Below are 18,635 nucleotides of genomic sequence, written 5' to 3'. Positions count from 1 at the left end.
ACACACAAAACCCTAAAAACACTCATTAAAAGTTCAAAGAAAATTAAGTTCTTTGCGCAATTGATTGAAAAAAGCAACACAAAATGTAATTTACTTTTGCCGAAACCAATTAACTTAATACTTTTATTAAAAATTATGCTTATTCCATAAAAAACTACAAAAACCGTATTTTATATACCATTTTTTGTAATAGATTAAAAGAAAACTGTATACAGCGACCTCAACATTCCATAATGTCAAATGACTAACATAGCACAGGCAACAACCCTTCAGAAATAAACAATATTTTTCACATAATGTAAAAACGCCCTATTAAACATATGGGTGCGTGTGTCCGTATACTTCTACCCAGCTGTTTTTGACAGTTAGCATTTTGCAAAAAATTCCTTTATCAGTGAAAAAAATAAGTTTTTTTTTCCAAAAAAGAAATTTATGAAATTCCTAAGAAAATTTTCAACAAAATAAAGAAAACAATAAAAACAAAAATCAATAATAAAATTTATAAATAAATAAACGTAATTATGTAATAAACAAATAAAAAAAATAGCGAGAGAGGCAACATTTCTAATAAACAATAAAAAAAAGAAACCAAAGAAAAGATTGGCCAAGAAAATTTTTATGAATACGCAGTAAAAATAATTATAAAAACAAAAGAGCAGGACTACAAATACTAGTCAGAATAGAGAGTTAAAACATAATTTAACAAGTAAATCGAATTGCATTTCCCATTACTGTGTGATTATTTGGCTGCCTATTGTCTGTGCAATTGTTAGCAACATGACCGATGAGTTGGGGGATTTACAAAATGACACCACAGATACAGCCGCTACACCCTCATCCACAACCACTGAGTCTACACAATCTGAAGAGGGTGCTGAGAGTTTAGCTCCCACATTGCCGCCCATCACAAACATTAACATCCACACCAGTGATGGCTTAAGGCTGCTCTGTCAATATGTGGATTTTTCAGAAATTTCTTTTAAAGAGGTTTGTTTTTTTGTTATAAATTGGGAAACTTTTGTATTATTTTTTTATGTTTTGCATTTGCAGAAAGTCGGCCATGGTACTTTTGGTGTGGTCTATAAAGCCATCTGGCGTGATCGTTATGTAGCCGTTAAAGAATTTGAACCCACCTCAGAGCAAAAAGCCATCGAAACAGAAGTTAAACAATTGTCCCGGGTAAATCATTCAAATATTATTGCTTTGTATGGCATTGCCACCAATCAAATGTCAAAGTATCTGATCATGGAGTATGCAGAGGGCGGTTCATTGCATCAGTTTTTGCATGGCAAAGTGAAGCCGTACTATGCGACTGCCCATGCCATGAGTTGGGCACGTCAGTGTGCTGAGGTAAGTCAAAGTATTTTTGATTTCTTTTACATTGTTGTGGAAATTGGAAACAAAATCAATCGTTGGAGAGGTCGTATTGAGTTCTGTGTTTGTTATGATGCACTGGTTCATATACATATGAGAACGAATCACTGTCCGCCGGTTAAAAAACTAGTGCAAATTTATTATATTTTTAATCTTATCAATGTTTAACTTTATTTTCATACTTCCAGGGTGTTGCCTACTTGCATGCCATGAAACCTAAGCCACTAATACATCGCGATTTGAAACCTCTCAATCTCTTGCTAACCGACAAAGGAAGATATCTGAAAATATGCGATTTCGGTACAGTGGCCGACAAATCGACGCTAATGACCAACAACAAAGGTTCGGCTGCTTGGATGGCACCAGAGGTATTCGAGGGTTCTAAGTATACAGAAAAATGTGATATATTCAGTTGGGGCATTGTGCTGTGGGAGGTGTTGTCGCGTGAGAAACCCTTTAAAGATGTTGACAATACATATTCGATAATGTGGAAAATACACAAAGGAGAACGGCCGCCCCCCATACAAAATTTACCAGAACCCATAAAACATCTAATGACTTCATGCTGGGCTGACAAACCGGATTTACGGCCCTCTATGCAACATGTTGTGGATGCCATGAATATCTTAGTGCAAGCATTTCCGGGAGCAGATGAACCCTTAGAATATGAGTTTATTAATCAACAGGTATTTATTTATTAATACACGTAAATGAAAACAAATATTTATTTAAATATTTCTTATACCTACAGATCATCAGTCCCAATGCTAATGAGTCCACCGGCGATAATTACGTTTCAGATTTTAGCAACTTCAATACGCAATTAACGCGTAACACCAATAGCTCATCTTCCAACAATTCAACGCCCACAAATTCTTCCGCTACCAATCCATTTCTTAGTGCCACAACATCAGCCTCTAGACCCAATGCTTCATATGAATCGATACGTTGGGATGTTATACATGAAGAGCCCGATAGTGGTCGTTCCACTGATCAATTCGATAGCAGTAAAAACTTTAATTTATCCACATCGGAAGAGTCAAAGCTGCGTTATGAAACCATACGCAATAGTATGCAGAATAATGCTGCTGTTACTATGACTCCTTTAGATATTACTGTAGATCCGGTAAGTTGTTTTTGTTATTTTGAATTTTTTTGTAAAACTTTAATTAATGTGTTTTTTTGTTTTTGGTTCTAGAATGCTTGGGATCTAAATAATGATAATTTGGCTAGCTATAATGGTAAGTTGAAATGTTTTAGATTTAGTTGGCAGTTTTAAGGATTTTTGGAGTGCAAACCTATGTGGATAATGAGATAAATATGTTGAGCAATATGTGGTTTGTGTAAGTTTCCAATGTTTTTTATAAATATATTAAAGATGAATAGTAATTTTAGTTAATAATAGTCTGCAAAAAATTAAGATCATCAGACATCGTTTAACTTAAGTTTAGAAAGACTCTCAAGTTTTTGCAAATATTTTTTTTTCCAAACAAAAACTAAACTGCTAAAAAAAAAAGCTATAAACGCTCTTTCGATACAAAATTACAATGATTCTAAATAGTAGAGGAAGATAAATTTACATTCAACCTTTTCAAGCATTACACATAATGAAACTATCAAATATTATTTGGGCTCTGATTTATTGGAAATCCATATAATTAAAGGAGAAGGATAGCACATTTTATCATATGATATCTCTATAAATTACATTCTTCATGATCATTCTATGAAAACAGATTTTTAGGCTGTGGCTTTCTAAAATTTATGGAATTAAGATCCTTACAATACTATTAAATATACATAGATGCCCTCCATACATACATACATGCAAATGTTATTTGTTTAACTTTTCTCTAGAAATTCATAGATTACACTCCAAAAAATTACATGCATGGTATTGAAAAATCTTTTGAATTGGAAGAATTGGGACTCCCATTTCGGCTCAGGGTATTTCAATTTTCTCCGAATCATTTTAAAACAGTCCTTGTTATATATCATCATGTAACTGATTTTCTCTTTCTTATTTTCTTACTTTCTTCCTGCACTTTTTTTGAGAAAATCAAAAAATTCCTTTAAAAAAGGACATTTAAGGATTAAAATATTTACTATAATTTTAGAAGGGGTCACCAAAGATACAAAAGTTTTAAATAAAGCTCTTTACGCATAATTAGCAAAATTACACGCAACCTCGGGTGTAAATTTTTTTAAAAAAAAATCGCCAAAAATCCAAGTATGATCCGAATGAGCTGAACTTTAAAATATAAATAGTCCTAAAGGAGATCTACAATAAACATTATGCATGTTACATATAGCTCTTTTAGTTCAATTTACCGACCTTTTTTGATTCCCGGGAATCGGTACATTTTTTTCTACATTCCCGGGTACCCGACTATTCCCGAAATATATAATATAATTACGAATATTATAGCCAAATCTTTATATATATAATTCTTCTGTACGTGTGTTAGTAACTGAACTCCTCCTTAACGGCTGGGCCGATTTCGATGAAATTTGTTGTGTGTGTTTGAGTGGGTCCCTGGATGGTTTAGATTCACAATTGACCTATATAGGAACAATGGGCATGGCACCTCCCATACAAAGTAAAAATTTATTATTGCATATCTGGGATACTATTATAGTGGGAGTCTTCAAACTTTGTGTGAGCTATGGCAGAACAACGTTTGCCGGGACAACTAGTTTCATATAAAAACTTAGTGTTATAATTATTAAATAGCAGGGCTTCGAATTACTTAATAATATTTGAGCTTAATTCACTAAAACCTTAATCCGTTGTCAGCCTTTCATTCCATAAATCCATTCCTAATATTTAATTTTTTAGATTCAGCCCTTGTTTAAACTGAATTAATTTTAAAGTTAATTAATAACAAAATTTATTCAAACTTTGAATGATTACATTTTTGTTAAATCAAATCATTTACAAAAATAATTGAAAAAATTGTCTTAAGCCTTTTTGTTCTAGATTTGAATTGAAGAATAATTTAATCAATTAATAAATTTATGAAGCTATTTTGTTATGGATTTGAAGAAGAAATTTAAAGAAATAAGAATGTTCAATAAGAAATAAATTCTATAAATAATGAATTCACTTTTTAAATTTTAAACCGAAAAACCCCAAACAAAAAATAATAATAAGCGGTCTATTATTGCCGAGATATAAGTAAAAACTTTTCACTGTTTTTTGGTGAAAAAAATACTTGTTTTCTATGTATTTTCGTCAGTTTTTAATTCCCGGGATTCCCGACTAAAATTCCCGGGAATCGGGTAGTGAACAATTGGCAAAATTCCCGGGAATTCCCGGGATAAAAACCCTATTAAAGAGATATTTAGGTATATTTTTTTAATTCTGATCGATCTATTTTTGGTTTTTTAGGTTCGAAATTTTTTTTTTTTAAATTTTTCAAGTTTGCAAATAAAAGTTATAACCTGACCTATACGATAAAAAAGATACAAATAACTCATCTGGATTATTTGTGAGTTTTTCTTTTCAGATTCTCTCAACCACAATTCTAAAATGTTCTCTTATAAATCACTCTCTCAATGATATAACCAGTGTTACCATATATCAAGTGTTCCCTTTTTTGCAAGGTTTTTGAGATGCAAAAAGTTTTATTTTTTTTTAAAAAGTTTTTTGGAAAAATGTGGAACCGTTAATTTCAAAATGATAGTCCCCAAATTCATTTACTAAATGGGGAGATTGATTTGAAAATATTTAAAGTGTCTCCAGCACTAAATTCACATAAATTATCTCAGTCTGTTAAATATTTAGAGTCCAACAATTTACTCAGCGACCGGCAGTATGGCTTTCGTAGAGGACGCTCTACGGGAGACTTGCTAGCCTTCCTATCGGAAAAATGGTGTGGTTCTATACACCGTTTTGGCGAAAGTAAAGTGGTGGCTCTAGATATTTCTAAAGCGTTTGATAGAGTATGGCATGGTGCGCTTTTAGCAAAACTTATTGCTTTTGGTGTCGGTAATAAGTTCTCTCGATTTATATCGGAGATCGCACTATACGAGTTGTTATAGATGGAATTTCATCAAACGAGTTCGAGATCAATTCAAACTTCCACGGGTTCCCGAAACCCGTGCCCTTGCCTACGGGCAATTCGTTGTAGACTGGACAGTGAATCGCACAACACATTACAGAGAAAATTCGTTCTTTAGCCGTACTGTCCGTATGTGGAATAAGCTTCCTCCTGAAGTCTTTCCTGTCACTTTCAATATAGGAAAATTCAAATCAAATGTCCACAAACACTACACCCTGTATCCTCCCTCCCATAACCTATTTTCCTAGTTCCAACACAATGCTTTGCATGAGTAGGGGACATCCACTGAGTGCTGGTCCAAGAAAAAAAAAACCCGTTATTTTCTATCTCTGGTTTAAAGTAGAAAATTAATCAATTATATCGAACATTTCTCTCTCTCTATTTACACAAAACAGTGAAAATTGTTTGAAAGTATTGAACGATATAAAGGGAGTACTGTGGTACTTTTGATTTTGAAATAGTATCAAAAAAGTACGATCGTATCAACTTTTCCATTCCTGTTCTAAATCATATGTAAAGCTTTAAGAAAGCAAAGAATTCCCAAGTGGTTTTTGAAAAGCTTTTTGAAATATTAATGGCAACTACGATCGGAACGAATACCATAATTTTCACAATTACTAACTAAATTTGGAACCATTGACAAAAAAAATTGTTAAATTATTCTTCCGTTGTTTCAGAACATTTCATAATTGTTATTCAATATTTTCCTTTAATTTGTAAATCGAAAATAAAATAATAGTTCAATAACAAGTTTATGTAATTTTCTATCCCATTTTTCTTTTTAATTTTCATTTCAAATGGTTACTAATAACTTGATACAGTCTTTACAATTTCTTTTATTTTGTAGCACAGTTCTACTATTGTCTTAAAAGACAAACAGTCTGTCAAACAATAAAACACAAATAAATGAGATTTTGATAAAATAAATAATTAATTTAAAAGATCTTAAAAACCAGACATACAATAAAATTTTAAAATCTAATTAAATATTTCTTTCAATCTTAAAAAAAAAATAAAATTATGAAATTCGCCATGAGTCTCTGGCATAAAGATACCCAGTAAATTATGAAATTAATAATGAGTGTTTTGTTTGTTTATATTGCTGCAATTTGTGTGTAATAAAAACAATAATTAAAAATGCACAAAACAATCATTAATGAAATTAAAACATGAAATTAAATCAATTGAAACGTGAAAATCTTTTATGGCCAACACCTACAACACACACATACAGAATTTTTGTTTTTTTTTTACACACTCATATATTTTGAGAAATTTGAATCGGAATAGAAATAGTAAGATTGTTAGTGGATAATTAATGGATGTGAAATGAAAACAAAACTATAATGAATCATTTTATTATTTTTTTTTTATTTAAAAAAAGGGGAGAGTGGTGATTTTTGGCGGCATCATTTTTTTTATTTTCAATTTGTCATTAGCCGGGAATGCCGTCGATTTTGGTTTTCATTTTAATTAAAATTCAATTTAGTGTTTTGAATTCTGTTTATTTTATTTTTCGGTTTATTATTTATTGTTGTTGCATTTTGATTTCTCCTCGTTTATTTATTATTACAATTGAGTTTTATGCCAAGATTTTTTTTAAATTTTCTAAAATTTACATTTTCATTTGGTTGTTATTGTTGTTGTTTTGTTACACCCAAAAAAAAAGCAGAATAATAAAATGAAAAACACTTTGAATACATATTTTATTTGTATTACTCATACGCTCAGTATGTTAAACACACATCTGCCAGTAGCGGACAGAGGGCTTGAAAAAATATATTTTTTCAAAAAAATTTCAGTTCAAAGAATTTGTTTGTAATCGATTGTGTTGGAGCATTAACTAAGCTAAATTGAAACTACATAATAATTCCCCAAATTTTGATCGATTCTTAATTATTTAATAGATACATTATGAATCAATGATGGTACGTGTACGGTATCAAAATAATATTAAAATAGTACTTTTTTCAAGCACAGAGTACAAAAATAAATATTTTCAAATTATCGTAGTTCCTAAGTGCAAATCAACTATAAAAATACAGTTGTATGCACAATTTTCTATATAAAACTGTTGTACAAAATACTGTTATACAGAAGAAAATACTGTTATACACAAGATTTTTCTGTTGAAAATACTGTTATACACAAGATCTTCTATAGAAAATACTGTTATACAGAAGAAAATACTGTTATACACACGATTTTCTATAGAAAAAACTGTTATACGCATGATTTTCTATAGAAAAAACTGTTATACACAAGATTTTCAATAGAAAATACTGTTATACATAAGAAAATATTGTTGTACACAAGATTTTCTGTTGAAAATACTTTTATATACAAGATTTTCTATAGTATCGTAGTTCCCAAGTGCAAATCAACTATAAAAATACAGTTGTATGCACAATTTTCTATAGAAAACTGTTGTACAAAAACTGTTATACTCAAGATTTTCTGTAGAAAATACTGTTATACAGAAGAAAATACTGTTATACACATGATTTTCTATAGAAAAAACTGTTATACACAAGATTTTCAATAGAAAATACTGTTATACATAAGAAAATATTGTTGTACACAAGATTTTCTGTTGAAAATACTTTTATATACAAGATTTTCTATAGTATCGTAGTTCCCAAGTGCAAATCAACTATAAAAATACAGTTGTATGCACAATTTTCTATAGAAAACTGTTGTACAAAAACTGTTATACTCAAGATTTTCTGTAGAAAATACTGTTATACAGAAGAAAATACTGTTATACACACGATTTTCTATAGAAAATACTGCTATACATAAGAAAATACTGTTATACACAAGATTTTCTATAGAAAATAGTGTTATACACAAGATTTTATTTAGAAAATACTATATACACAAGAAAATACTTTTATACACAAGTTTTCTACCGAAAATAATGTTATATTGGGTGTATGAATTAAATATGCGGGATTTAGAATAGATGGCGTATCTTTTGAACGCTGTTTTTTTTATAAACTTTTATGTCATTTTGATGGGTATATATCTGCCATTTATCATCACTTAGTTTTTGAACATAATAGTGTAAACAACAAAGTTTTTTAGCTTCGAAAATGTCGAATTTTGTACCAACAAAGAGTCATATGAGGCTTATGATGAATGTTTTCCATCGGTTTCAACGTGCGAGAGATAGTTTGTGCGGTTCAGAAGTGGTGATTTTGACACGAAAGACAAAGATCGTCCAGGCCAGCCAATAATTGGAGGCATTACTCCATGAAGGTTGTTGTCAAACTCAACAAGAGCTTGCAAATCATTGGGAGCTACTCAATTAGCAAGTTCAAAACGTTTGCAAGCAGCAGGATTCATCCAAAAGCAGTGAAATTTGGTAACATACGAATTGAAGACAAGAGACCTTGAAAGACGATTTAGCATGTCTGAAATGATGCTTGATCGCTATAAAAGAAACTCATTTTTGCACCGAATCATTACCTGCAGTGAAAAACGGATCCATTATTATAACCCGAATTGTAACCAGCCGAAATGTTAATATTCCATCATGAGAACGCTCGCGCCACATTATGTAATATCTGCTAAAAACTATTTTGAATGAAGTTTTTGGGAGGTTTTGCTTCACCCGCCTTATGGTCCAGACCTTGCCCCGTCCAACTACTATTTGTTTCGATCGATGCAGAACGCTCTCTCTTCCCTTTGGAATAGGGAAGCGTACACCTTCGTGAAGGTTCTTAGATCAAGACATTGAGAAAAAATTTCTCCAAAATAAATGTTTCCATAACCACTGTTTAAAAAATGCATAAATGCTGACTGCAACAATTGTGTAGCAATTAATAAATAAATTAAATCTAATTTAAACTACACAGGCTATATAAAGAAGCACAGATAGGAACACAACACATGAATCACCAGCATCATGAGATTCATATCTCATCTTGCTAGATCGTTAAAGAAATTCAAAATATTTTCTATTTTCTATATGGGCAAAAACAATATTCTTTTAAAAATCTGTGAAACCCTCATTTATTGTTAATTATTTCTTAAAGCTTTGTTTAGAATTTTATCAGATTTAACAATATTGTCAGATAAATGTACAGAAAATGTCTTACAACTTTTGTCTGAAAATATTGTCAGAGACAGCATGTTGTCCGACTGCTAGTTTTTAGCATTATTGTCAGATATCCGACAATCGTCTGAACACATTTTGTTGTCATACTAGATTTTGTGAGAAATGTCTTGTAACCGTGTGAACTGACAATCTACATTGTGGTGGCAATTTTTCATTATCTGATCATTGCTGGCATTGTTAGATCTGACAACCGTCTGAACAAGCATACATCCGTCTGAAGCATACTTTACGGTAGGTGTTAGACTAATTTATTTGGACGTTACAAACATCAGCACAAACGTATGAGTGATTGAAACCAACGTGAGTTATTTTTCTTTTTTTAATTTTTACCATAAATTTCAACTTTAGGATTTAGAGTTGTATGAAGGAAATGGAGGAGCAATATTGCTCCATGCGTTATTGCTCAATAACCTACTTTATATTCCTACAAAACGCTATTGATGTGCTAAGAAAAAAATCAAGAAAACTGATTTAATCAAATTTGCACAGAATTGTGTTTTTGCCCATATTTTTCTGAAATCAAAAGAAAACTGCGTATACACTTCATTATGAAAATAAACAAACACGCACGCACTATTTTTAAAAATGTGTTTTTTTGTTTTGTATAAAAATAAATGCAACAAATTGTTGGCCTGCAGTTTAAAAAAAAAATAAATTTAAAAAAAAAAAAAACACCACAAGAATTTCAAACGACACATTGTCTAGTTGGTCTACTCATGGTGTTTTTTTTTTTTGAGTTTGTGTTTGTTTTCATTCTCCGATGTGTCATCTTGTAGTAAATTTTGTTAAATTGCTACTTTTTATATCCGTCCACCAATCAGACCGTCCGTCCGTCCGCTCAACCAACCAACCGTCCTTCCTTCCGTCCACATTAAATGATTGTCTGTTGTCTTTTTTCGCCTGTGTGTTTATGGGAGACTTTTAACAAAATGTTTCCGTCATCTTTGTTTTCTGGCTCAGTAGCGGACAATCTGTTCACGAATTCATATTGTTTCGTTTATTTTTTAAGTTTACTTTTTTATTATTTCACAAAAATAAAAAATAAAAACAAATTAGTTAACAAAAACAAGCTGATAAAACGATCTCGTTTATTATATTTTATTTTATAGTTTGACGGTAGTTAAATATTTTTTTTTTATTATTTTCCATTAAAACTCGTACTTCTAAGACGTCGCCTCCGTTGCCGCAAACAACAATTGTTGACATTTAAGTGCATTTCGTTTTCCCTTAAGAGAATAAACGTTTGTTTATAAACTTTACAAATTAAAGAAAAAAAAACAATATTGTGCCAAATAAATTTAAATATAAAAAAACAAACTTATCAAGTTTTTATATTTGTATGCAAGTTTATTATCTACTACTATTCAAACTGGCTTCCCCGGAGTTGAGATTTACCGAGAATTGGAATAAAATGGGTAATTTATAGCAAAACAAATGTTACTTACCTTTTAATAATATTATTAAAGAATCGATCTGTATGAAATAATATAAACATTTTATAAAATATGGAATGGAATTGAAAAAATGCAGGATTTGGAATGGAATGGACTTAGAAATGCAGGATTTACCATAGATGGCGTACCTTTGAACGCGGCTTTTGTCTGTCATAACCTATATATCATTTTGAAGAGTACATATCTGTTAGTTATCGAACATTATAGTGTAAACAACAAAGTTTTTTTTTTGCTTCGAAAATGTCGAAATTTGTGCCAACAAAGTGTCATATGCGGGAAGTTTTGCTTTACTTCTTTAATTTGAAAAAAAGTGCCGCTGAATTGCTCACCAAAGCTTATGGTGAATGTGTTCCATCGGTTTCAACGTGCGAGAGATGGTTTGTGTGGTTCAGAAGATTTTGACACGGAAGACAAAGATCGCCCAGGCCAGCCAAAAAAGGGAGCAAAAGGATCCTATCTATTATGAGCTGCTGAAATCTTTCCAGACCATCACATGAACCTATACCTAACCCAGAATTTTCGGCGAGACATGAAACCGTAATATTCCATCATGAAATTTTGCCTCACCCGCCTTATAGTTCGCACTTTGCTCCGTTCGACTACTATTTGTTTCGATCAATGCTGAACGCACTCTATGGGATACGCTTAACTTCAAAGTTTGCTCGTTTTTGGAAATTTTATAATGCAAGAATATTTTTTTCTTCCTAACATTCATAAAAGCTCTGACATGAATTTTTGTCTAAGTTGGATGCAGTGTAAAGCTACGTTTCCGCATACACCGTAATCGGCACCGAAAACGAAATTCCATACATTTGCACCGAAAAAATGTTCTAAAACGAACTATTTTTCGGTGGAAATGTATGGAATTTCGTTTTCGGTGCCGATTACGGTGTATGCGGAAACGTAGCTTAAACAAAAAATTATTTGTATCATTCTCAAAAAAAATTAAATTTTTAATGAAATTTGTATATTTTTAGCTTTAATTTTTAAAGAGTTGTACAATATAAATATATTCGAAGTATTGGCCATTATTAGCTATGACCTTTTCCCATATTTCTGCCAACATATGGATTCCGCGGCAAAATAACTCCTCATCTTTTGTGGCCAAGAACGAATCAAGTCAATTTCGGATACTCTATTTTGAAGTGAAACGTATCCCAGAGAGAGTGTTCTGCATCGAGCGAAAAAATAGTAGTCGGACGTAAAAATTGGAAAGTTTTTACGTCCGACTACTATCTTTCTAAATAGTTTTTAACAGAAATATTGTTGTTTCATGTCTGGCCGCTTGAAACAAATCTGTTGCAAACTGTTCAGGTTCCCTGTGATGGTCTGTTCAGATTTCAAAAGCTCATAATGATGACATGTGCGATCTTTGTATTACGTGTCAAAACACCACTTCTGAACCGCAATTTTAAAAAGTATTTGTTATTATGGTATTGTCAATAACTGGCGCTTCTGATAAAGATTCCTCCTTCGAGGTATAATTTTAAGTCCGTAGATTGCGATCAAAATTGTCCTATAGATTTGCTACGGGTTGTAACCATTCGGTTACAACCCTTAGAGTTGTATTTAGGGTCATTTGGGTCTAGCTGGAATCTCCAAACTAGGGGAACATCGTTTAAAATTTATCTTATCTGGAATTTGATTATATTGTATGAAATGAATTGGACGCATGCCTTGACCTGAAAACAGCTACACACCATTATATTGCCACCGCCAAACTTGACTGTCTTATTTGCTTACTTGGGGTCCAGGCTCATCATCTTCGGCCTTCTTACAAATGTTATTCTTAACACATTAAATTTTCACAAGAAATCGACGTACAGTGGCCATAGCTACCCACTGTAAAAATCTTATATAATTTTCTCTACTCTTTTTTCACATAGTTTTTTTACTAATACATTCTCACCACTTAGGTTTTTGACAACTGAGTTAGGTCTTTGACAGGAGAGTTTCCGCTCTATGTGTTTTCTCTATGCTCAAAACAATCACACATACGAATGTTGTTTTTGTTTTCTAATAGTTTTTTACTAATAAATTCTCTAAACATTGGTTTTTGACAACTGAGTTATGTCTATGACAAGAGAGTTTCCGCTCTATGTATATTTCTTTGCTATGCGATTTAAAGGTTTAATTCAAGTATTTCAAAAAATGTCACAATAAATGAGAAAAATTATGACTAAAAGTCCCAGATCAATAGATATTTCCATAGTATATTTTCCCTATAATATCTACTTACCAAAGAAACATTTAAAATTTAAAACCAATTTAAAAAATAAACAATGAAAACAAATATTTAAAAAATTTACTCAAATTGTCAAAAAACTGTCATTCAACTGTGACAACAACAAAACGAAATCATTTTAATAAACACACACAAAAAAAGAAAAACATTTTCTTTTTTTAAAAGTTATTGTGAGCCAGCCAACCCCCACTTTTGACACAATTCATGATCAAGATGATCGTACTCGTTTTTAAGGACGGACACTGTACTTGCTCTCAATCAACATTTAAATTTTAACAATTCAAGAAATGAGTCATGCATATTATAGCAAGGACGGACAACGTTTGTCCGTCGTGGAAAAACGCAAAAGATTTTTGTGATAAAGTTGAAGGCGAGGAGGAGTGCGACAGTGGACTATAATAATGATCTTACGCAAAATAAACATGAACATTTTTCTCGACAAACTGGCGACAACTCACTCACACACACACCCATACAAAATAAATGTTTGACGCATAAAATTCGCAGAACATTTAATTTTTGGGAGGGAAAATAGAAATATGTATAAAAAGAAAGAAATTAATTAATTGCTCGATTTTTTTTATTGATGTGTGGTGAGCTTCTTGAAAATTCAAAATTATCACAAAATTCTACAGATTACTCATTTTCGAAAAAATCATAAATTTTAAATTTCAAGTTTTTTATTTAAATGAAAATTTTCATCGAAATGGAAAATTGATTTACAAATGTAGAGATTCAAAAGAATTCAAACAAATGAATTCAAAACACTTTAACCCATAAATAAGTACTAAATAAAACTTCATAGTTTAAAAAGTGAATAACTTGGCATTCTTAGAATTATATTTGCATTTTAGATAATTTAGATAATAAAAATACCTGGAAACAAAAGGAAAAACTAAATTATTCAACAAATATTTGATGACGCTTTAATTATGTTCTGCTTAAATAAGACAAATACAGTCAAATAATTATTACATATTATGGTTTTTAACTAACAATAATTCCCTCTACAATATTTTTCATTGCTCCAAAACAGCATTTAATGTATATGTCCTTAAAAGATTTCTTTCTTTGACATCTCTGACATTGTAATTGTTGTTGATTAAACTGATGATGATGTGATTATTTGCTTTTTGTTGGTTTGTTTCCCTCTTGTCTTTCATTTCATTCCATTTTTTTTTCAATATTTTTTTGGGTGAATTTGTGTCTGTGATTTTTATTTTCATCTGATGATGAAAATTGTGGTTCTATTCAGTACATTTATTTTAAAATATAAATTTAAATCAAATTGTTGCATTTTTGACCATTCGCTCAAAACAACAAACAGTCTATGCAACAGATGTCTTTTATAAAAAATTTTATTTTAAAATGATTTTTCTATTTCAACGAAAAATTCAAAATAGTGTTTTAGTTTTACACTACAGTTCATTACAATTGAAACAGCACTGTGAATGAAGGCAGCACCAATGAACAAATGTTTTGTGGCATGGATGGGTGATGCGTCATATTAAGTAAAAAAAAATTGTAAAAATTGACAGAGAATATGAAAAATGCATTTTCATTTTCGGGGTGAGTTTCGTGGGTGTCCCAAAATTCACACAAGATTTGAATTTGCCACCATTTGAGCGGCAAAGTGTTGCCAACCCAAACAAAAAACAATTTGACAGCTGATAGTTTAGGATTATTAAAACTTTAGCATTACCACGCGTTCTCATTGTTGAACAGTTTTTCAAAAATAATGAAAGTTTGAGGGTGACAATTTCGAGCAAGAAATGGAGCAAATTTTCATCTTGATATCAATTGTCACATAGAACGGAAGAAGAGAGAAATGTCAATGAAAAAAATTGGGTTTTTACAACAGACTTAGGGATTTAGTGATTGTCAAAAAACCAACAGTTATAGTGGTTGCGGCAGATTTTAGACTACACATTATAACAGAGTTCTTTGCGCTTAAATTGAATGGTTTCAATAAAAGGAGCAATACTGCCCGTTATACTGCATGAGACATCTCTTGGTCGTGTATTCTCGTTTCGGTGATCAAAATTGGAACCTTAGATCGTTCGATTTCACACCATTGTTAGATATTATTTGTATATGGTTATCTGAAGTCAAAAATCTTTGCCAACAATCCCACAACAACCCGAAAGAACGAAATTCAATCACATTTATGAAAAATGTCAGAAAATTTCGAAAATATGTATGTATGTGCCAGCAAAGGAAATAATTGAGGCTAAAGAGCTTCGGGATCCATGCACTTTGGTGGGAGTTTTTAAGGATTTTATCTATCAATGTTCGCACTCATTTTAGATCTTACTTGAGTTTGATGGTATTGCTTGGGATATAATTTAAAATAATCTACAAACTCTCTTCTTTTTATAAAAGTCCAAAAACCCGAAACTCCTTTTCATTTAAGAATATTGAGAGATTTTTTTTCTTTATAAAAGCATGGAAATCGAAGGATTTTGAAAGAATTGTATTTTTTCATGAAATTGTTTACTTTGTGTTAACATTTCTTAATATATTATTTTTTTTTAAATTTTTAACTTTTATTTTGAAACATTTGTACAATATAGATTTAATCAAAGTACAGTGCACTCGCGATAATATGAACTAATTAAAACCAGGCCAGTTCACTTTTGTAAGATTGTTTATATTTGCAAATGGCATCTAATTCCCATCAACAGCTAGGGAAGTCCAAAAATTATTAAGCAGTTGAATTAAAATTTAGCCACTACCCTGTTGATTTAGATTTCAACTCTGTCTAGATAGATAAAATACGTTAAAAAAAACAAAACTAAGCTTAAAAGCTTTAGAATATGAGCTAGTTCACTAGGTTCATATTTTAGAGTACCCTGTGGAAGTAAAAACTGTTCATATTTTGGGGTGTTCATATTATCGCATGTTCACTGTATTGACCATATTAAGCCATGACCTTTTCCCATCTTTCTGGCAACATATGATTCCGATTCAAAAGAACTGCTCATCTTTTGAGGCCAACAACGAATCAAGCCAATATTGGATACTCTGTTCCAAAGTGAGGCGTATCCGAGATATAGCGCCTGTCGGACGGGGCAAGGTCAGGACTATAAGGCGGGTGAGGCAATACTTCCCAACCACTTCATATAAATAGTTTTTAACAGGTATTGCAACATGTGGCCATTACGATGGAATATTATGGATATTTGGATTTGATGTCGATTCGGCTGGTTGGTCGGGCTTCACATACGATCTATTACGCTTGGGATAATCGTAATCGATCCATTTTTCATTACAAGTAATGATTCGTTGTAGAAATGATATTCTTTATAGCGTTCAAGCAGCATTTCAGACATACTAAATCTTCTTTCAAGGTATTGCGGCTTCAATTCGTATGGTCCCTGCTTTTGCATGAATCAAACGTTTTGAAATTGCATCTTAATTAGCTCCCAATGATTTTGCAAGCTATTGTTGAGTTTGACAATATTCTTCATGGAGTAATGCTTTCAATTCTTCGTCTTCAAACTTTTTTGACTGGCCTGGGTGATCTTTGCCTTCCGTGTCAAAATCACTTTCACCAAAAGCTTTGGTGAGCAATAGGTATGCTTCAGCGACACTTTTTTCAAATTAAAGAAGTAAAGCAAAACTTTCCGCATATGACGCTTTGTTGCCACAAATTTCAATATTTTCGATGAACAAAAAAGTTTGTTTTTACACTATAATGTTCAATAACTAAGTGAGAATAAATAACAGATATGTTCACTTCAAAATGACATATAAGACCCCTTTCACACTAGGCAATTTAGTTGCGCAAGTCTCTTGCCCAACAACAAAACAGCATGTAAAATTTTCTTCTCCTTATGCCCGTAACTTCAACAAATAGATATATACGGTGTAAAATACCCAGCAGATAAATTTACCTAAAAGGTAACTTGACATTAATTTAAAATCAATATCTACGGGTAAAAATTACCAAATATTTTTACTCCATAAGTAACTAAGCCCTGATAGATATCTATTTGTTGAAATTACGGGCATTAACCCGACATTACCTCTGGCATCTACAAACACAATAGACTTGCGTTATTAAAAGCAAAAAACGTGTTCAAAAGATACGCCATCTTTTGTAAATTCCACATTTTTAAGTCATACACCCAATAATTAGAATTGACGGTTAAATAAAATTCCACTTTCAATATCTTATCAATAATAGCTTAATTTTCTTACAAACAAATCCACTTTTCTGCCTTTCATGGCATCCCGACAACGATCATAATATAATAGTAGCACAACCATAATATGATTGTATCCAACCATAGTATGATCCCAAATCATCCATAATATAACCATATTATGATTGTTGCGCATGGTAGCTACTGATATGATCATATTATGGTTGTAGCGCAATGATATTATGATTGAGCTTAACCATATTATGGTTGTAGCCTTAGTTAGTTTCTTAGTTATCATGATTTATCTGTAGTTAGATTAAATCATATTGCCAACCATATAGCGACAATCATGTAAATAAAATATTAACCAAAATATGTATGAATTTTCTAGGTCTAAATTTTAAGCACTTTATTAGAGCTATTTCAGTTTATATGTAGTAGCTTTACACTAACTAGATACATATTTCGTTTTTCCTCGAATTTTCTTAGCAATTGCCATAATTTATGTAAACAGTTTAAGATAAATGTATTTTCATAAACAAAACATAAACTTTTCTGCAGACAAACTAAACAAGAAAATATCGACGAACAAAAAAAAAACTATTCTATGACATGACATTTTATGACAGATATCTTTCAATTCACTTGTATCACAATCAGCCCACATGGTAATTAAAACATAAAGTAAAACATTTTTTTTTTTCTTAGAAACAAATTTCAAAAATAAAAATACACAATAATCTAAAGATACCAATAAACTAGACAAGCAAGATTTTCTATACGTTTGGTTTGTAAATTGCATTCATTAACAATTTAAGAAAATAATGTATTGCTTTTTGACAAATTGCTTTGACTAACAAATCCTCTTAAACACCTGTTGTTTTCATTGGTTGTATATTCTGGTGCCCCTTTTTTCGATAATCTTTAAGAAAAATCGAAATAAAATAAAAACGAAAAGCTTCATTAGGTGTTGTGATATATAAAATATTTTGTTTTATATATAAACCATCCATCTATTATCTTATTCAAAATATTGTACTAGAAATAAATTATGGTTGTTAAGCTATTTTTCATGACTTTTTATTCAAATTGACCCAAATCTTTTTAGGCACTTAATTTAGTATTTTTATATTGAGATTTTTAAATTTAATTTTCTTTTATATTTTAGTATACATTTTCATCAAAAAAAAAAATTATGTGTTTTATTTTAATATTTTCTTTATTTTC

At 31.1% G+C, this 18,635-nt stretch overlaps 1 protein-coding gene across 1 annotated transcript in view; it reads left to right on the top strand.

The window, feature by feature from the left end:
* The first annotated feature begins 385 nt into the window (after window positions 1-385).
* The window catches only part of Tak1 (TGF-beta activated kinase 1), a 37,039-nt gene continuing 18,789 nt past the window's right edge, over window positions 386-18,635 (top strand). Inside the window, exons 1-5 of the mRNA XM_065507852.1 lie at window positions 386-987; window positions 1,051-1,350; window positions 1,563-2,060; window positions 2,126-2,500; window positions 2,573-2,615. Coding sequence (XP_065363924.1) covers window positions 778-987; window positions 1,051-1,350; window positions 1,563-2,060; window positions 2,126-2,500; window positions 2,573-2,615 — 1,426 coding nt within the window. The 5' untranslated portion in view covers window positions 386-777. The remainder of the gene's footprint in view (window positions 988-1,050; window positions 1,351-1,562; window positions 2,061-2,125; window positions 2,501-2,572; window positions 2,616-18,635) is intronic.

This window comes from Calliphora vicina, chromosome 4 (assembly GCF_958450345.1).
Source record: "Calliphora vicina chromosome 4, idCalVici1.1, whole genome shotgun sequence".
Classification (NCBI taxonomy): Eukaryota; Metazoa; Arthropoda; class Insecta; order Diptera; family Calliphoridae; genus Calliphora; species Calliphora vicina.
The sequence above is the reverse complement of the archived record's forward strand: the minus strand, read 5'-3'. Positions and strand labels throughout refer to the sequence as shown.